General features: G+C 42.0%; 1 protein-coding gene across 4 annotated transcripts in view; it reads right to left on the reverse strand.

Moving 5' to 3' along the window:
* The window catches only part of DENND1A (DENN domain containing 1A), a 486624-nt gene that overhangs the window by 192190 nt on the left and 280223 nt on the right, over positions 1 to 14211 (reverse strand). For all 4 annotated transcript variants that reach the window (XM_045846504.1, XM_045846502.1, XM_045846503.1 and 1 more), the window contains exon 11: positions 8359 to 8404. In XM_045846504.1, the coding sequence (XP_045702460.1) occupies positions 8359 to 8404 (46 nt within the window). The remainder of the gene's footprint in view (positions 1 to 8358; positions 8405 to 14211) is intronic.

A 14211-nucleotide genomic window follows, 5' to 3' on the forward strand; every position in this document is an offset into this window, starting at 1 on the left:
ATAGGTATGTTTGTGTAGGAAAGAACATAGTATATATGAGTGGGGCAAAACTAGGTTTATAGTTGTGTGTATGCAAAACAATTTATTCTTGTATCATTCTTTACTAATTATTATATTATTTTTCCATACAAACAACTGTAAACCTACGTATAGGGTTTAGGACTATCCATGGTTTCAGGTATCCACTGGTGGTCTGGGAATGTATCCCATGCAGATAAGGGGGCTACTGTAGGAACTTCCATTTTGGGGTACCTGACACATGGTAGACACTAAATTTCCTCATTAACTCCTCACTAAAAACGCTTATGAAGTGAAGAATCTACCCATTTTATCAGAGAGGAGTCTGAGGTTCAAAGAGGCACCTTAACATCCCATCTGCAAAACGTGCAGGCCCTCAAAGTGGCGACACTTAGAAATCACAGGCTCAGGTGCAAGGTATATTGGTAGACCTTCATTCAATGGTTGGTATCATTAATAAATATTCCTGATAGGCATCTCTAAAGAGGATAACATAATAGTAATTCTGTACAAAGTGGTCAAACCGTGTGGCAGTAACCGCACCTTTATCTCCCTGCTAAACTGATCTCTCCTCTGAACAAAGGTGTGTGTTTTGAGTCACCTAGTAGTGGTGGGGACAGAATTTGAATCAGGTCCACATAACGTAGAGCCCAAGGGCTCTTTCCATTCTGCTACATAGCTTCTGGCGTGCTACTCCTTAATCTGACAGGAATTTGATTAGTTCAAGCTTCTCTTAATAAAAATGTGTAAACTTGACGTTTTCTTTGAAGTGAGTTTTAACATTGCTAAATGGAACCTATGTATAATGACTGGCTAGGTGATGATGGGAAAATTGGAAAACAAAAGCATCAATGATGGTTTCATATTTTCTACTGGGATTCTCCCTCAAAAATTACTCAGTTTTTTTCTAAAATATAACAGGCTTATCTCATCTCACAAGAGAACATTGCAGTCACAACAAATTAGGCTGAAAATGTACTGACTGCAAGAGATACTTCAATCAGCAAGAAGTACTTGTTCCCTTTGATTACATAAATTACTACTACAGCTTTAAATTGTTTTATATTAACTAATTCCAACATTAGGGTAAGCGACATTTAAGAATCACACTCATTTTAAACGCAGATGCAAAGAGGAGAAAGCTCCCAGGGGAAATCCATCAGGTGAAATCCAGGACTATCTGAATGCTCTGGATGAGACAGAGACTCACATGTGATGGTTTCACATGATAATATAATTTTAATTTTACTGATGAGAGAATGGAGCCGTGGGAAGGCTAAGGAACCCAGCCTGAGTCACAAGAATACTCAGAGCTTTTCTCTGGAGGAACAGGAGGCTACCAGACTAGAGCTCCCCCTTCCCTGCCAGAGGCCACCCTGAGAAGGAAAGGCTCAGGCAAAGGCCAAAGGTGGGGGCTCTCTACCTAGGACTGGAGCAGGGAGGGCAAATCCACACAGCCTGACGGGAGGGTGGGTGTACAGAGCAGGGGCTCTGGGGGCCGAGAGACTGAGTGCAAATTATATTACCTCTCTGAGCCTCAGCTTCCTCCACTTGCAAATACAGCTATCTCATACTATGAAGAGAGATTCTGAGAAACGCTCACATGCGAAAAGAAGTAAAGTGCCTGGCACAGTGTTTGGCATTGAGGGGGAACTTAGAAGATGTCGGTTTCCTCCAGCCCCCTCCCTTTCTCGCTAAAGATCTCTCCATGAACCGATGATGGAAACTACCAGGTGGAATTTTTCATGCATGTGTCACCTTTTTATAAAGCAGGAATATAATTACTTAGAGCTAGAAAATAGCCCTCACATGCAATTTCTCAATTCTTGAGAAGACACATAAGCAAGTCGCCACTGATAACGGAATATAAATAGGGCTCAGAGTTCTGCATCAATCACAGCATTAACAAGTGTGCACTACAGCTAACTACTGTCTACCTGTGGAGTCCCGCAAAGAAGCAAAATGGTACAATGGCAAATAAGAAACACTCTTCTTCACTCACTATGAAACTGTTTAAAAATAAATATCCCCCAAACGAACAAAGGATTAAAGACTTTCTATGCTGGGGGAAAAATAAGGATCAAAAAGACCAAGAGGAACTCTGCCTTGGCACCTGGATGCCGTCCCCGGGGTGGAGGCTCTGCGCTGCTACAAGCGCTTGGTGTATCTGCAAAACCGGCTTCTAGGAGCCCCAGCTAAGCCCCCCAGATGCAGAATGGTGAGAAAGGGAGAGGACTGCTGTGAGCTTGGCCTGTGTCCTCGTCCCATGCCTCCTGAAATTGCACCGGAGGGGAGAGGTAGTGAGCTCCTGCAGACATGGTACCTGGGTCTCACTCCCCCTGTTCCTACTGCCTGGAACTATCACTTAGTATATTACCTAAATTTATACCCACAAACTAGGCGGTGGAAACACTATCTAATTCATAAAAAGTAGTTGGAAACAGAGAGGAAAAGTCAGAATCTAGTAAAAGTGGTGCTTAAAACCTCGAAGAAAGTCATCACTACAACACTTCTGCCACGGCTAGGTAGCAAGGGAACCATTTGGAAGCTTGGGTTTGGGACGCTAACACATCTGAATTTTATATACATGGTCGTGGTGTGTAATTTACTTAAGAATTACCTTGATCTTTACAAATATCAATTTACTTTATTAACATGGTTAAGCAGTTTCCAAGCATTTTATATGGAAGGACTGTGTTTCTAATGGCCCAGAAGGAGAAGGCCTGACCATGTCCCTCCCCTATTTACACTCTTCAATGGCTCTCTGTTGCCCTATAAAGTTCAGACTCTTTAACGCGGCTTACAAGGCCCTGGATGGCTGGCCCTTGCCTGCCTGCCTGAGCTCTCCTCTCGCGCTTCAGCCTTAGCTTCCTATCAGGCACTGAACTACTCACACTTCCTGCGAAACTCCATGGGCAACGCTTCAGGTCTTTGTACATGCCATTACCTATTCCCCTGGATGAATTCTTATTTATCTGTGAGGTGTCAGTGTAGGCATTCCCTTCCTCTGAGAAGCACAGCCCTGAAGGCTAGGTTCAGTGTCTCCCCTCCCAGAGCTTATGGCATCCCAAATTCACTACCATTACTTTCTGCTTGTCTACATATGCTCAAAACAAAACTCCACAAAGGTGGGATTATGTCGCATTCATCATTCTGCATAGGCCTCTGGCATGGGGCCGTCGCTGCTACCCAGAAGGAGCGACAGCCGTCATTACTGTCGAAGGGGAGGTTCACTGCACATCCACCACAGGCCACACATGCTGGACATACACAGGACTCATGTATGTAATCCTTACCACAATCCTAAGTTGGATACCAACCGCTACTTCGGACGAAGAAACTAACACACAAAGACAGAAGTATCATGGCTCACGTTACCCCAGAAGGGCAGTGGTCAAGTAGGGGACTGTTAGTGCATTTATCAAATTCTACAAAAGTGCCACTCCCATCCCTGGTACAATGCCTCCAGGACTGCAAACCTGGAGAAAACAGGGCAGGCACCAAATAATTTTGTTCAAATTCGTTTTCCCTAGGAAATGAGAATGATGATGATGATCCTTGGAATCTAAACATCCCTGAAACACAATTTTATAGCCATCAACTTAACCATGTAAATAGCTTTGGGGCCAGTGACAAAATAAAAACAGCAATGCCTGTTGGTCTTTGTTGACTTCTTTAGGTGCCACTCTGCTAGACACCCAATAATCATATCTCCCTGGATCCTCCAACAACCCTCTAGGGGAGGTATAGCCATTGCCCTCATTTTATAGGTGAGAGAGAAGCTCAGAGGTTGATTACCTCGCCTAAGGTCACACAAGCAACAAGTAATCCCCAGCCCACCTGTTGACCTTTTCCCTTCACTGCCTCTCTTGTCTAGGTGGAGCTCCATTTACAGGCTAACCTGAGCCTCTACCTGGAACTATGTCATTGCTACCACCTTTCTTTCCTCTTTCCTGACCATTCCGCCACCAGGAATGATATAATATACCCTGATGTCACTCTGAGGCCTGTACACCAAGCAATGTTTGTGAAGCTTACAAAGGAAGGTTTTCATTTATCAAAAAGGGGAAACACCAGCTACAAGACATGACCTGGTACCTGCTACCAGACATGGCACAGAAGAGGGGATACAGAAACATCTCCCAAGCTAAACCGAGGCTGAGAGAATAGAAGGAAACAGTCACTGTGCAATCTGGCCATGTTTTGGTATTTCCTAGCTGTCAGCTAACATGATCATTTTCTCCAAGAAGAAACTAGGTCAAAGCCAAAACCTTGGCTGTCCTGCTAACCTACCACTAGACTCAGAGTAATGTTTGCTTAAATAAGAGAATGATATAAAAAGGCAGAAGGGGGGATAAGAATGATGATGACCTATATATGTGTCACTTTAGAAAAGCGATTTTCAACAGGTGTACCACGGCACACGGATGTGCTGCAAGAATTTTAAAAACATGCAATATCTGACTAAATAGGGCGCTACTGTCTTTTCCCTCAGATGGTCAAATTAAAAAATGACAACAGCCAACACAACAATAGCCTTCTGGTGTGAATGAGTAAAAATTGTATTTTTTGTCAGATTGGCAAAATTTTTTGGTGTGCTCCAGAAGTTTAGTAATTAGCTTATGTGTGCTGTGATGTGAAAAAGATTGAAAATTGCTGCTTTAAAAGGAAGGCAGACTCTCTAAGGTGACTAGGTTACCGTTTAACAAATAAAAAGGGCACCCTGTAAGAGCACAAAGACTAGAATTAGGTCTTCCCCCAAAATAACCTTTTTTCAAATGAGAACGCTAGGTTATAACTTATATTTCTTTTTGCGCGACAAATTTGAGTGTCATAAAAATGGTTAAAAAGTCTTCCTATGGTAGCTTTTTCTAAACTTTTATGAACATCTGCCACATTCATTTGAAGTTTAAAAAATTCTGGCACATATGCAAAGGCATAATAAGGTGCCTATAGCTTTCAAGAAAAAATAACAAGACAGTCAAAAATAAGCCTTTTGCTGAATTGCCAGTAAGAAAACTAGTATGCGGGAGGGGACGGGCCTTCCTGAGCTCCTTCTCCAAAGAGCTCTCTCCTTTGGCCCCAGGTACGAGCTCCTCCTTCAGTACCACAGCCCATAGCTCCTGGAAGAAATCTCACGGGAAACATCCCTCTCATCTGATGGGTATAACAGAACCACATAAACCCCATCAAAAGGCACAACCAGAGCACTTCAAGTCTGAGTTCAAATCCATAGGAGGAGATCAGAAGACTAAATCCCAAGATTGCTAGTTCACGGCTGCCTAACACACCCAGGAAATGCTACTTTGTTCAGAAAGTGTCTTAGCAGGCTTCAAGTGTGGGGTGATTACTTTTCTTTTTCTTTTAGTGCTGACAACATAGGAGTCCAACATGGCGTACTCCTTGCCTACTTTAGCTAATTGACAGGGATAAGATTTATCTTCGCCAGTGCTTCTTGAATCTTCTTGCTTAGAGCCTTTCAAAGGCTGAGCAGAGTTGACCTACACCCATTCACCTAAGTGCAAAACTGACTCAAGTTTTAGCTTGAAGATTTATGTGTATTTTGCATTGCTTGTTTTACTAACAAAAGGCCTTGCTTTACTAACAAAAGGCCTTGTTTTAAATTACCTACAATCATATAAAAGTAAAAATTTGCTCTGTTCATCTTTACAGTGCTGGGTTCTCGGACAACAGTGGTGCCTGCTGGAGGACTCTGAATGTGCTCTGGATTCCAGCTTCCCAAGTACTCCCTCAACCCTTCTATACAAAAAGCACCTGCTTGGGTCCTGCTTGGGTCCTGCTAGGTGCTGAGGACACCACAGCAAATGAAGCATGGTCCTCGTTCCCAAAGAACTCATGCTCCCAGGGAAGGTGAAGAGGAGCAAACAACTATCACCCAGAGCAAGAGGTACAGTGAAAGCTGATTTAAAAATAAGAGGATTTCTTGAAAGAGCTAGAGAAGGGCAGGGCTTAGCCATGCAGAGGTGTGGGGATGGGGGCAGGGGCAGGGATCTGTGAACACACCAGCTGACAAGGAACAGTGAGAAGACAAAGGCTTGACAGCAGTGAAGAGAGTGAGAATCAGGGGCAGCGCAGAAGGAAACTGGAAGGCAGGCCACTAAAGGCAGAGTGACCCAGTGGCAGTCAACCCACTAAATGCTGAGACTATGAACTGAATTTTATATTCACCGTCAGACCTCCAGGACCTAGCAAAATGTGTGGAACATAAGAGGCCTTCATTTTGCTTAGCAAACAAATGAATAAGGCTTTAGAAGAATCCAGGAAAAGTGAAGAAAATGTTAATGAAGGCAGTAAGGAAAAACAGGGCGAGAGACATATCAGAGACTTGGTGACTGTTTAGAAAGAAAGAACAAGGAAGAGGAGCACTCAGTGACACTCAGTGTGTCCCACTCTGGTGACATCGCAGGCAGTGGTGCCATTCACAGGGGCTGGGAACACTGGAAGGACTGCGAAGTAGCTTGGTGTGCCCATGTGTTCGGGGAACACTGAGTTTGAGACATCCATGGTACATGCAGGTGAAGCTGAACTGGCACTTGACACGCGTGGACCTGTGCTCAGAGAGGGGCATGCTGCTGTTAGAATCATAGCTGAAAGTGACTGGCATTACCCTGGTAGCTGAAATAAAAAGCCTTTGACAAGATGACTCGAGGGCATGCACAGAAGAAAAACAGGGCAAGACAAGAAACTTGGACAATGCTGAAGGTAAAGGGACGTGAAAAGGAACAGAAAAAGCCTTGCTAGAGCAGGCTGGTGGGCAGGAGGAGAGACAGAAAGGAGCTGTGGACTCCAATAGACCAAATGGTCTTTGGATTAGTGTTTCAAACTCTGTAACAATTGGCACCAAAGGCCTATTAGAAAGTGTTCAATTTAAATTTTTCACACAGGAGCTTTGAATACACCCCGAAACTTGACAAACAAAGGTAAAACACAGAAGAAATCTCTTCAATCTGATCTGAATACACCAGCCGAGATAGTCCATAAACTGTGTGCTGTATGTGCTCAGGGCTGGGTGATGACAAGGAGGAACTGTTAACAGAATGCAGGAGCCACATGGCCGTCCTGTCAAATTAGAAATTTGAGCAGATTTCTGTGGTCTATTTTGATCAAGATTCTCAATGTCAAACAAACAGGTTTTTCGATAACCAACTTGTTTCATTTTCGTAAGCACAATAGCACAGTGTGCAACAGTTAGCGAAGAAGCAGGTGGTCCTCGTCGACGTGAAATGAGGGGAACAGAAGAAGAGAAGTAGCACTTCCTTTAAGACATGCAAAGCATCATCACAGACGGATATGGCTTTAGATTTTCCCTCTGAGAGCTTAGCTCCTGTGCAAAGCAGGCAAGCCCCCCAACTCCCACCCCATTTTGCTCTGGTACAAATTTAAGCTCTCTCCTGAGGAGGGAAAAGCTTAGGGTTCAGATCTACAAACCAGTGGCACTTACAAAAGCACAAATAAATCCTGTAAAAGAATTGCTATCTAATTGGTACAGCCACGCAGAAAGCAATCTGGCATCAGATTCATAGTTTTGACCAAGCATTTCTACATTAGGGATTTTAGCTAAGGAACTAAGTCAAAATGCAGATAAAACCTTATGCATAAAGATGATCACTGAGATGCTATTTATATTAGTGAAAAATTATAAACAACCTAAGTGTCCTACAATAATAAAAAAATGGTTAAGTTGTGATATATCCAAACTGTGGAATAACAGGTAGCAAACTAAAAATTTTTCTTACTGAGAACAAATAAAAAAATGTAGAAATCCCCATACCATAATATTAAATGACATATAAAAACATAAAATTATATATAAAACACCCATCAATTATGTACATTTATACGAAACATATATTCATAAAACAAAGACTAAGAGGAAAATAATAAAATCCTAAATGGCTGAATTTAGAATGGTATTGTAGATAATTTTCCTCTTTATACTTTTATATACTTTTTATACCACATTTTCTATAATAAAACATGAAATATCGTTCTAGTGGTTGAGAAAAAACATTTTGAAAAGCAAATCATTTCCCTTCCTTGTTCAAACCCTTGAGGACCTTTTTGCTCCCGCCTCTTTGAACTTCATTCCCTCGCCCATGAGAGCTGACAGTCTCCAGGCAAAGAGGAAAAGCACTGGAACCAAGGGCCCCGGGGAAAGGGTCAAGCTGAGCGCCCAGCTTTGTGCACCTGGCGGGGGGGTTGGTGGGGGTGCACTCCCACGTGGAGAGCTGCGAACCCACAGACCGTGTCTTTTCCACTGCCACCCAGCAAAACAACACAGCAAGTAGAGACATCTGGGGAGGAAAGGAGCTGACTTACCTCCATTAAACTCAAATGGATTCCTATGAGGTAGGGCATGGGAGCACTGTGAAGAGAAACAGAGACACATAGCCACTTTAATGTCTGTTGCTTTTGACAGAAAATTACAGATGGTTCACTATTTGGAGAAAAACTGTTTTAATAAACGTATGCACAGTTACATTTCCTTTCACAACAAAAATCCTAATGTGACATTTTGTTCCCAAGCCTAGAAACGTCAGAAGAATTTCAAACTGCAGGCGGCACTGGGAGCCGCATGAGTGGTGGGAAGACAACCGACACTGGTGTTAGCCCCTAAATTGCAGCTAGGCAACTGCATGGCCTCAGCTGCCTTATCTTTAAAATGGGATCTCGGAAGAAAACTGGTAGGCTGCTATCAGAGTGAAAGAATGCATACGTTGAGTAGTGCAGATCCTGGTACAAATGGGAACTATTATTGCCACAATTACAACAGAAAAAGCAGTTGACAAGGTTGAATGGAGAATTTTTTATTTGTTCTTTCCCTCTGCCATTGAGAGATGTGACCTCACGGTCCTCTCAGATCCAACAAAGCTCATGGAGAGCTACAGCACACGTGCCATCCGACGCCACCACGATTCACAAAGCCCCTTCCAACTATTTCATTGGCAGGGGAATGGGTTCCTAAGCTGGTGACTGAGCAGGAGATGAGAACCCAACTCCAAAGGTTTGAAAAGTTGGGCATTATGGATTGACTGACTTCTGTGTGCCCATATGCACGCACACATTATCATTTATGATGTTACTTACCAATGATAAGTGTGCTGGGTATTATATGAGGAAGTTCAAACTCCTCTTTCCTAATCCACACAACCACCATACAAGGGAGGTATTATCCCCATTTTACAGAGGACATAGGCCCAGAGAGCTTAAATCACGTATCTAATGCCACAGAACAAAGTAAATGACAAACCTAGAATGTGACTTCAAAGTTTCCTCCTCTGTGCCACACAGACTTCGTAATACTGAACCTAAAATCCCCAGGCCCTCCTCATACACAACCTTTTCCTTGGAGATAGGAGATTAAGGTCAAGGAGTAGGGAGGGAGGGAACGATTGGCAACTTTTCTGTATGAATTTCCGGTGTGTGATACATCCCTCGAAAGGTGCAAAAGGGTATTTTATGAGCCTGCAGGAAAGACACCTGGCTCAGACTGAGGGGACCAGGGTCCTTTTCTCTGGGCAGCTGGGCAGTGGGAGTAAACTTACAGGATGGCTTTCCTGGAAACCAGGCTGGGGAAACGAGGAGTGGGAAGAAATGAGAAAGGAGAGGTGTGCTTTCAATTTAATACTAAGGATTTTAGGCTTTTATCCTGAAAGCAATGGGTAGGCAATGAAGGTTTTAAATATTAGATGTGCATTTTAAAATCGCTCAAACATTTAAAAATAAGAAAGGGCACAATTCCCTCATTACCATTCAACAAATAAAATTCTTCAAGCAAAAATCATTCCCCAGAATATAAAATGTCCTCCTTACTACAGATCTCAGCAGTAATATATCTTGGGATCCTGTAAAACAGACTTGAATATTAGCAGCACAGTTTGGGAACTATTCTTCTAGAAGACTTTTGTATTTGACAATAGCCAAAGAAAGAACTACACACACAACTGCAGTGAAAGTGGAGTTGTCTTTTTTCTTTCTTCTTCTCTCTTTAAAAAAAAGGTATCTGCTGTGCGCATTCAGCTTCTCTTCGCTTCCAGGGGCAAGGAAATGCCCTACGATATTTTTTTTTTCACTTAAACTGTAAACCATTAGTTTAGCTGCCAGCTACACAAATGCTCAAACTTCCCAGTGTGCCTGGCTCTGCTGCCCAAGTTTTTTCCAGTGTACACTGAAATGAATGTGTTTCTAATTAAGTAGCTTCAGGAAAACGACAGCTTCAATGTCAAAAATACAAAGTCTGAACCCTGGCAGGAAGTCTTAAGACTACAAATGTCTCATCTAGTGGAACCTTGCCTAATATAATGAAAGGAAGCAGGAAGAGTGCAGAAATCCAAAAAAAAAAAAAAAATGGACACTTACGAATGTGTCAAGAAGCACAGCTTAACACATAGGAGGGAGAAAAACTCAAATCCGTAATATTTAACCAAATCTTATCAACTTTTCCAGTCCCTACGTTCAATCATGCAATTGACCAATGACCCTGAGTTTTAATTAGCATTTCAGAACTGAAATTAAAAAAAAAAAAAGAATTAACGCACAGAAAAAGGCATTTCAACAATTGTGAGAAAATACCTACTGCAAAGCCCCTGTATAATTCAATACAAACACAGGCCCTCATCTGAAAAAGAAATATTCCCTAGAATTTTAAATATGAGATTTTAATGCCATGCCCTTTTGTCCTGCAGTAAAAGTCAGGGACATCCTGAGAGGAAGAGGAGTCTTACAGAAAGGACCGTAAGAAGGGACAAAGTGGCGCTCACTCTTCAGCATCATTAGGTAGGCCTTTTCTGAAGCCCAATAATTTTCCAAAGAGTAATTATGGCCTATCATAGAGATGTAGTTTCTAGCCAAGTATTGTTAGGGCTGCTACAGCTCTGTATTTAGAAAATATTTAAAACACATTTATTCTGAAATCACAGCAGCTCCATGTTTTATACGAATGCAAATTTAGACAAATACCTTTTACACTGTTATTTGCTTACAAAGCTTCAAACACTTCCCTGAATCTACTGCATTTTTGCTCTACATATACACTAATTACAAATTCCAAGTGGGAAGAAGGGCGGGAAAAAGAAACCCGGAATTTCCTTAACATCTCAATGTAGCAAATATGTAACTGGGTAATTCTAGGTGTGTTCTGAAAATAATTTCTATTCTCATTATACAATACCTCAACAGTCATTACTGCTACCACCTCATTTTCTTTCAAAACCTATTTTCTATGGCTTTTTATTGTAAAGAGAAAATTTTCTGGGGAAAAGAAATCACTCACCCATGATCATGTCATCTTAATACAACTACTTTTATTTTTGTATTGCTCTCCTCCAATATTGGCTGACATTAACAAATATTTTTTTCCTCTTAATAATACTCTTTATTATAAAAAGTTTTTTTATTGTTGTTGAAATACAGTTGTCTCCATCTCCCCCCTGACTCCCCCCCGCCCCAGCCATCCCCACCTCCCACCCTCAACCCTACCATCCTTTGGCTCTGTCCATGGGTCCTTCATACGTGTTCCTTGACAACCCTCCCCCTTTCCCCCCATTATCCCTTCCTACCTCCCCTCTGGTTATTGTCAGTTTTTAACAAACATTTTATATCTTTGAAGTTATAGGGTGCATATATTTTACTGTTTTCTCCTTGGCTTCAGTGATATTTCTCATATGTTTACTACAATCTTTGTGATTATTTTAAAAACTGTGTAATATTCCACAAAGTATGGATGTACCATGATTTACTGAACACGATTCTTAGAATTAGACATTTAGTTGCATCCATTCTTTTCACTGTTTGTGAAAACAAACAACTTCATGTGCACAAATTTCCAAATATGGTATTAGTAAATCAAAGGGCAAGACTGTTACATTTTTTGTTATATCTTGGCAAAGTGTTTCCTAGAGCAGCAGTAACTGCCCCAAGGGACATCTTTCAGGACTGTTGCAGGGATTAGAGATAACTGATAAAGCCCCTGGCACAGGAGCAGAGCAGGCTCAGTAAGGGACTGTCGCCATGTCCAGATGGGTTCTCTTTGAGCCCTGGCATGGCTGGCACCTCTGAACCCATCTCTTACTGCCCGAGGATTGGTTTCCTGTTCCTGCCCTGGTTCTGATGGACACGCGGCAAACCTTGGTGAGGATGGTCAAGACTCCATGATCAACGTAGGGTGCTGGACCTGCATCCTCTCCACATGTGGGTTTTTCACTCCAAGCACACTCTCCCGCCACCCGTCTACTTACTGACTTCAGTAGGGTTGCTTGTCACTTTCTTCGAAGGGCAACCTTCACTCTTGATTTTATGTATACCAAGAAGGCAAAAACTACCACATAAACTATGATTCGTTACTTTCTTATCATATAGAATGACAACTATTAAAAAGCACTTACCACTCTTGGACATACATTAAAAGGAAAATATAAAAAAATGAATTGGTTAGGCTATTCCTAAAAACACTCTTCCCATTCAGAGTCTGATTCATTTGAATCATTTTCTTTTCTTTCTTTTTTTTTTTAAGATTTTATTTATTTTTAGAGAGGGAAGGGAGGGAGATAGAGAGAGAGAGAAACATCAATGTGTGGTTGCTGGGGGTTATGGCCTGCAACCCAGGCATGTACCCTGGCTGGGAATCGAACCTGAGACACTTTGGTTCCCAGCCCGCGCTCAATCCACTGAGCTACACCAGCCAGGGCTCATTTGAATCATTTTCTGATGCACAGTCATCAATGTCCATGTTTTTCCAAGGTTATCTCAGTCACAAAACATAATAAAACTTCATCCTCTAGAAACTATCTTCCTTAATTGGGTCCCAGAGAGAACTTGCTTGCTGCTTTTCAAGAAAACATGAATGCAAATATCTGTTTCACTAGTAACAAAAAATACACCATGGTTCTCTGCTCTGGCATCTTTCAGCATTCACAGTGACTTTACATTTCAATGCAGAATCTGGGTGCAATTTTGCAGACATTTTAAACAGCAATTAGACAACGTGTGCAGAACCAACAACGCACATCATTAAATTAACATGGTGATGCTATTAACAGCTATGACCAAGTCCAAGCATAAGCAGGTCTTGACAGTTGTGTCACAACTGCCCTATGGTTAGTGGTGATTGTGGGATACCATTGTACATCTCTGGGTAGCAGAACAGAGCATATCTGTACTAGGCCTTTGTTCCCTGAGAACTATTGCATTGACTTCATCAACTACATCCTGGAAGAATAAAAGCTATTCTTGCTCCCTTCTGCCCTGCAAAGGAAAGGAATTCTGTTGCTGGTGTCAGGGCAATGACAATAAAATGACCTTAACCTGAAAGGTATGTTCAGTTTGAATTCTCTTAAGGGGAAAAGGAACTAATATTTATTGATCTACTATAATCCAACCATTTCAGTGCATTACTCAAGGCAATTCTGCAGTGTAGCATTATTTCCCACATTTTCAGAACGAGAAACAGGCTCAGAACAGTAAAGTAACTTCCCCAAGGTCACACAGCTAGTACATAGTATGGTCATATTCAAACTCAGGGCTGTTAGACTGAAAGCACATGCTGTGTCCATGGTGCCCCATGGTGCATACTCAATATTTTAGCCAAAGGAAAGGAGGGAGTACTGGTACACTATGGGGCGCATTCACCCAATCCTCTTATGAACTCTAGGCCTGGGATGTATACCACTTCTCTTCCAGGTAAGTCCTACAGCATGAGCTCATTCCTAGCAATGACCAGCCATGAATATGGATGCTGCAGACTTATTAATGGGCCCAGTAGTCCCCATTCCTTTTTACTGTACTTTCATAGTTTAATTCCTTTCCCCCAGATAACTTGAGCCCTCTTAATTATTTTCCCTTGAGGTCAGCAGCAACAAACTGGAAGATAATTGGGTGAAATAAAAAAAATACTAGCTGCTCAAATACATAAAATATAGCTTCCTGAATCCTGTCTGGTATGGCTCAGTTGGCTGGAGCCTCACCCCATAACCAAAAGGTTGTGGGTTCAATTCCAGTTCAGGGAACACACTTAGGTTGTAAGTTCAATCCCTGGTCCAGGTTCATACAATCGCCAGTCTGAGCACACATGGGAGGCAACCAATTAATATTTCTCTCTCATGCTGATGTTTTTCTCTCTCCCTTCCTTTCTCTCTAGAAAGCAATGGAAAAAAAAAAGTCTTTAGGTGAGGATAA

Source organism: Phyllostomus hastatus, unplaced genomic scaffold (genome assembly GCF_019186645.2).
Source record: "Phyllostomus hastatus isolate PE091 unplaced genomic scaffold, TTU_PhHast_1.1 phas_contig_495, whole genome shotgun sequence".
NCBI lineage: Eukaryota > Metazoa > Chordata > Mammalia > Chiroptera > Phyllostomidae > Phyllostomus > Phyllostomus hastatus.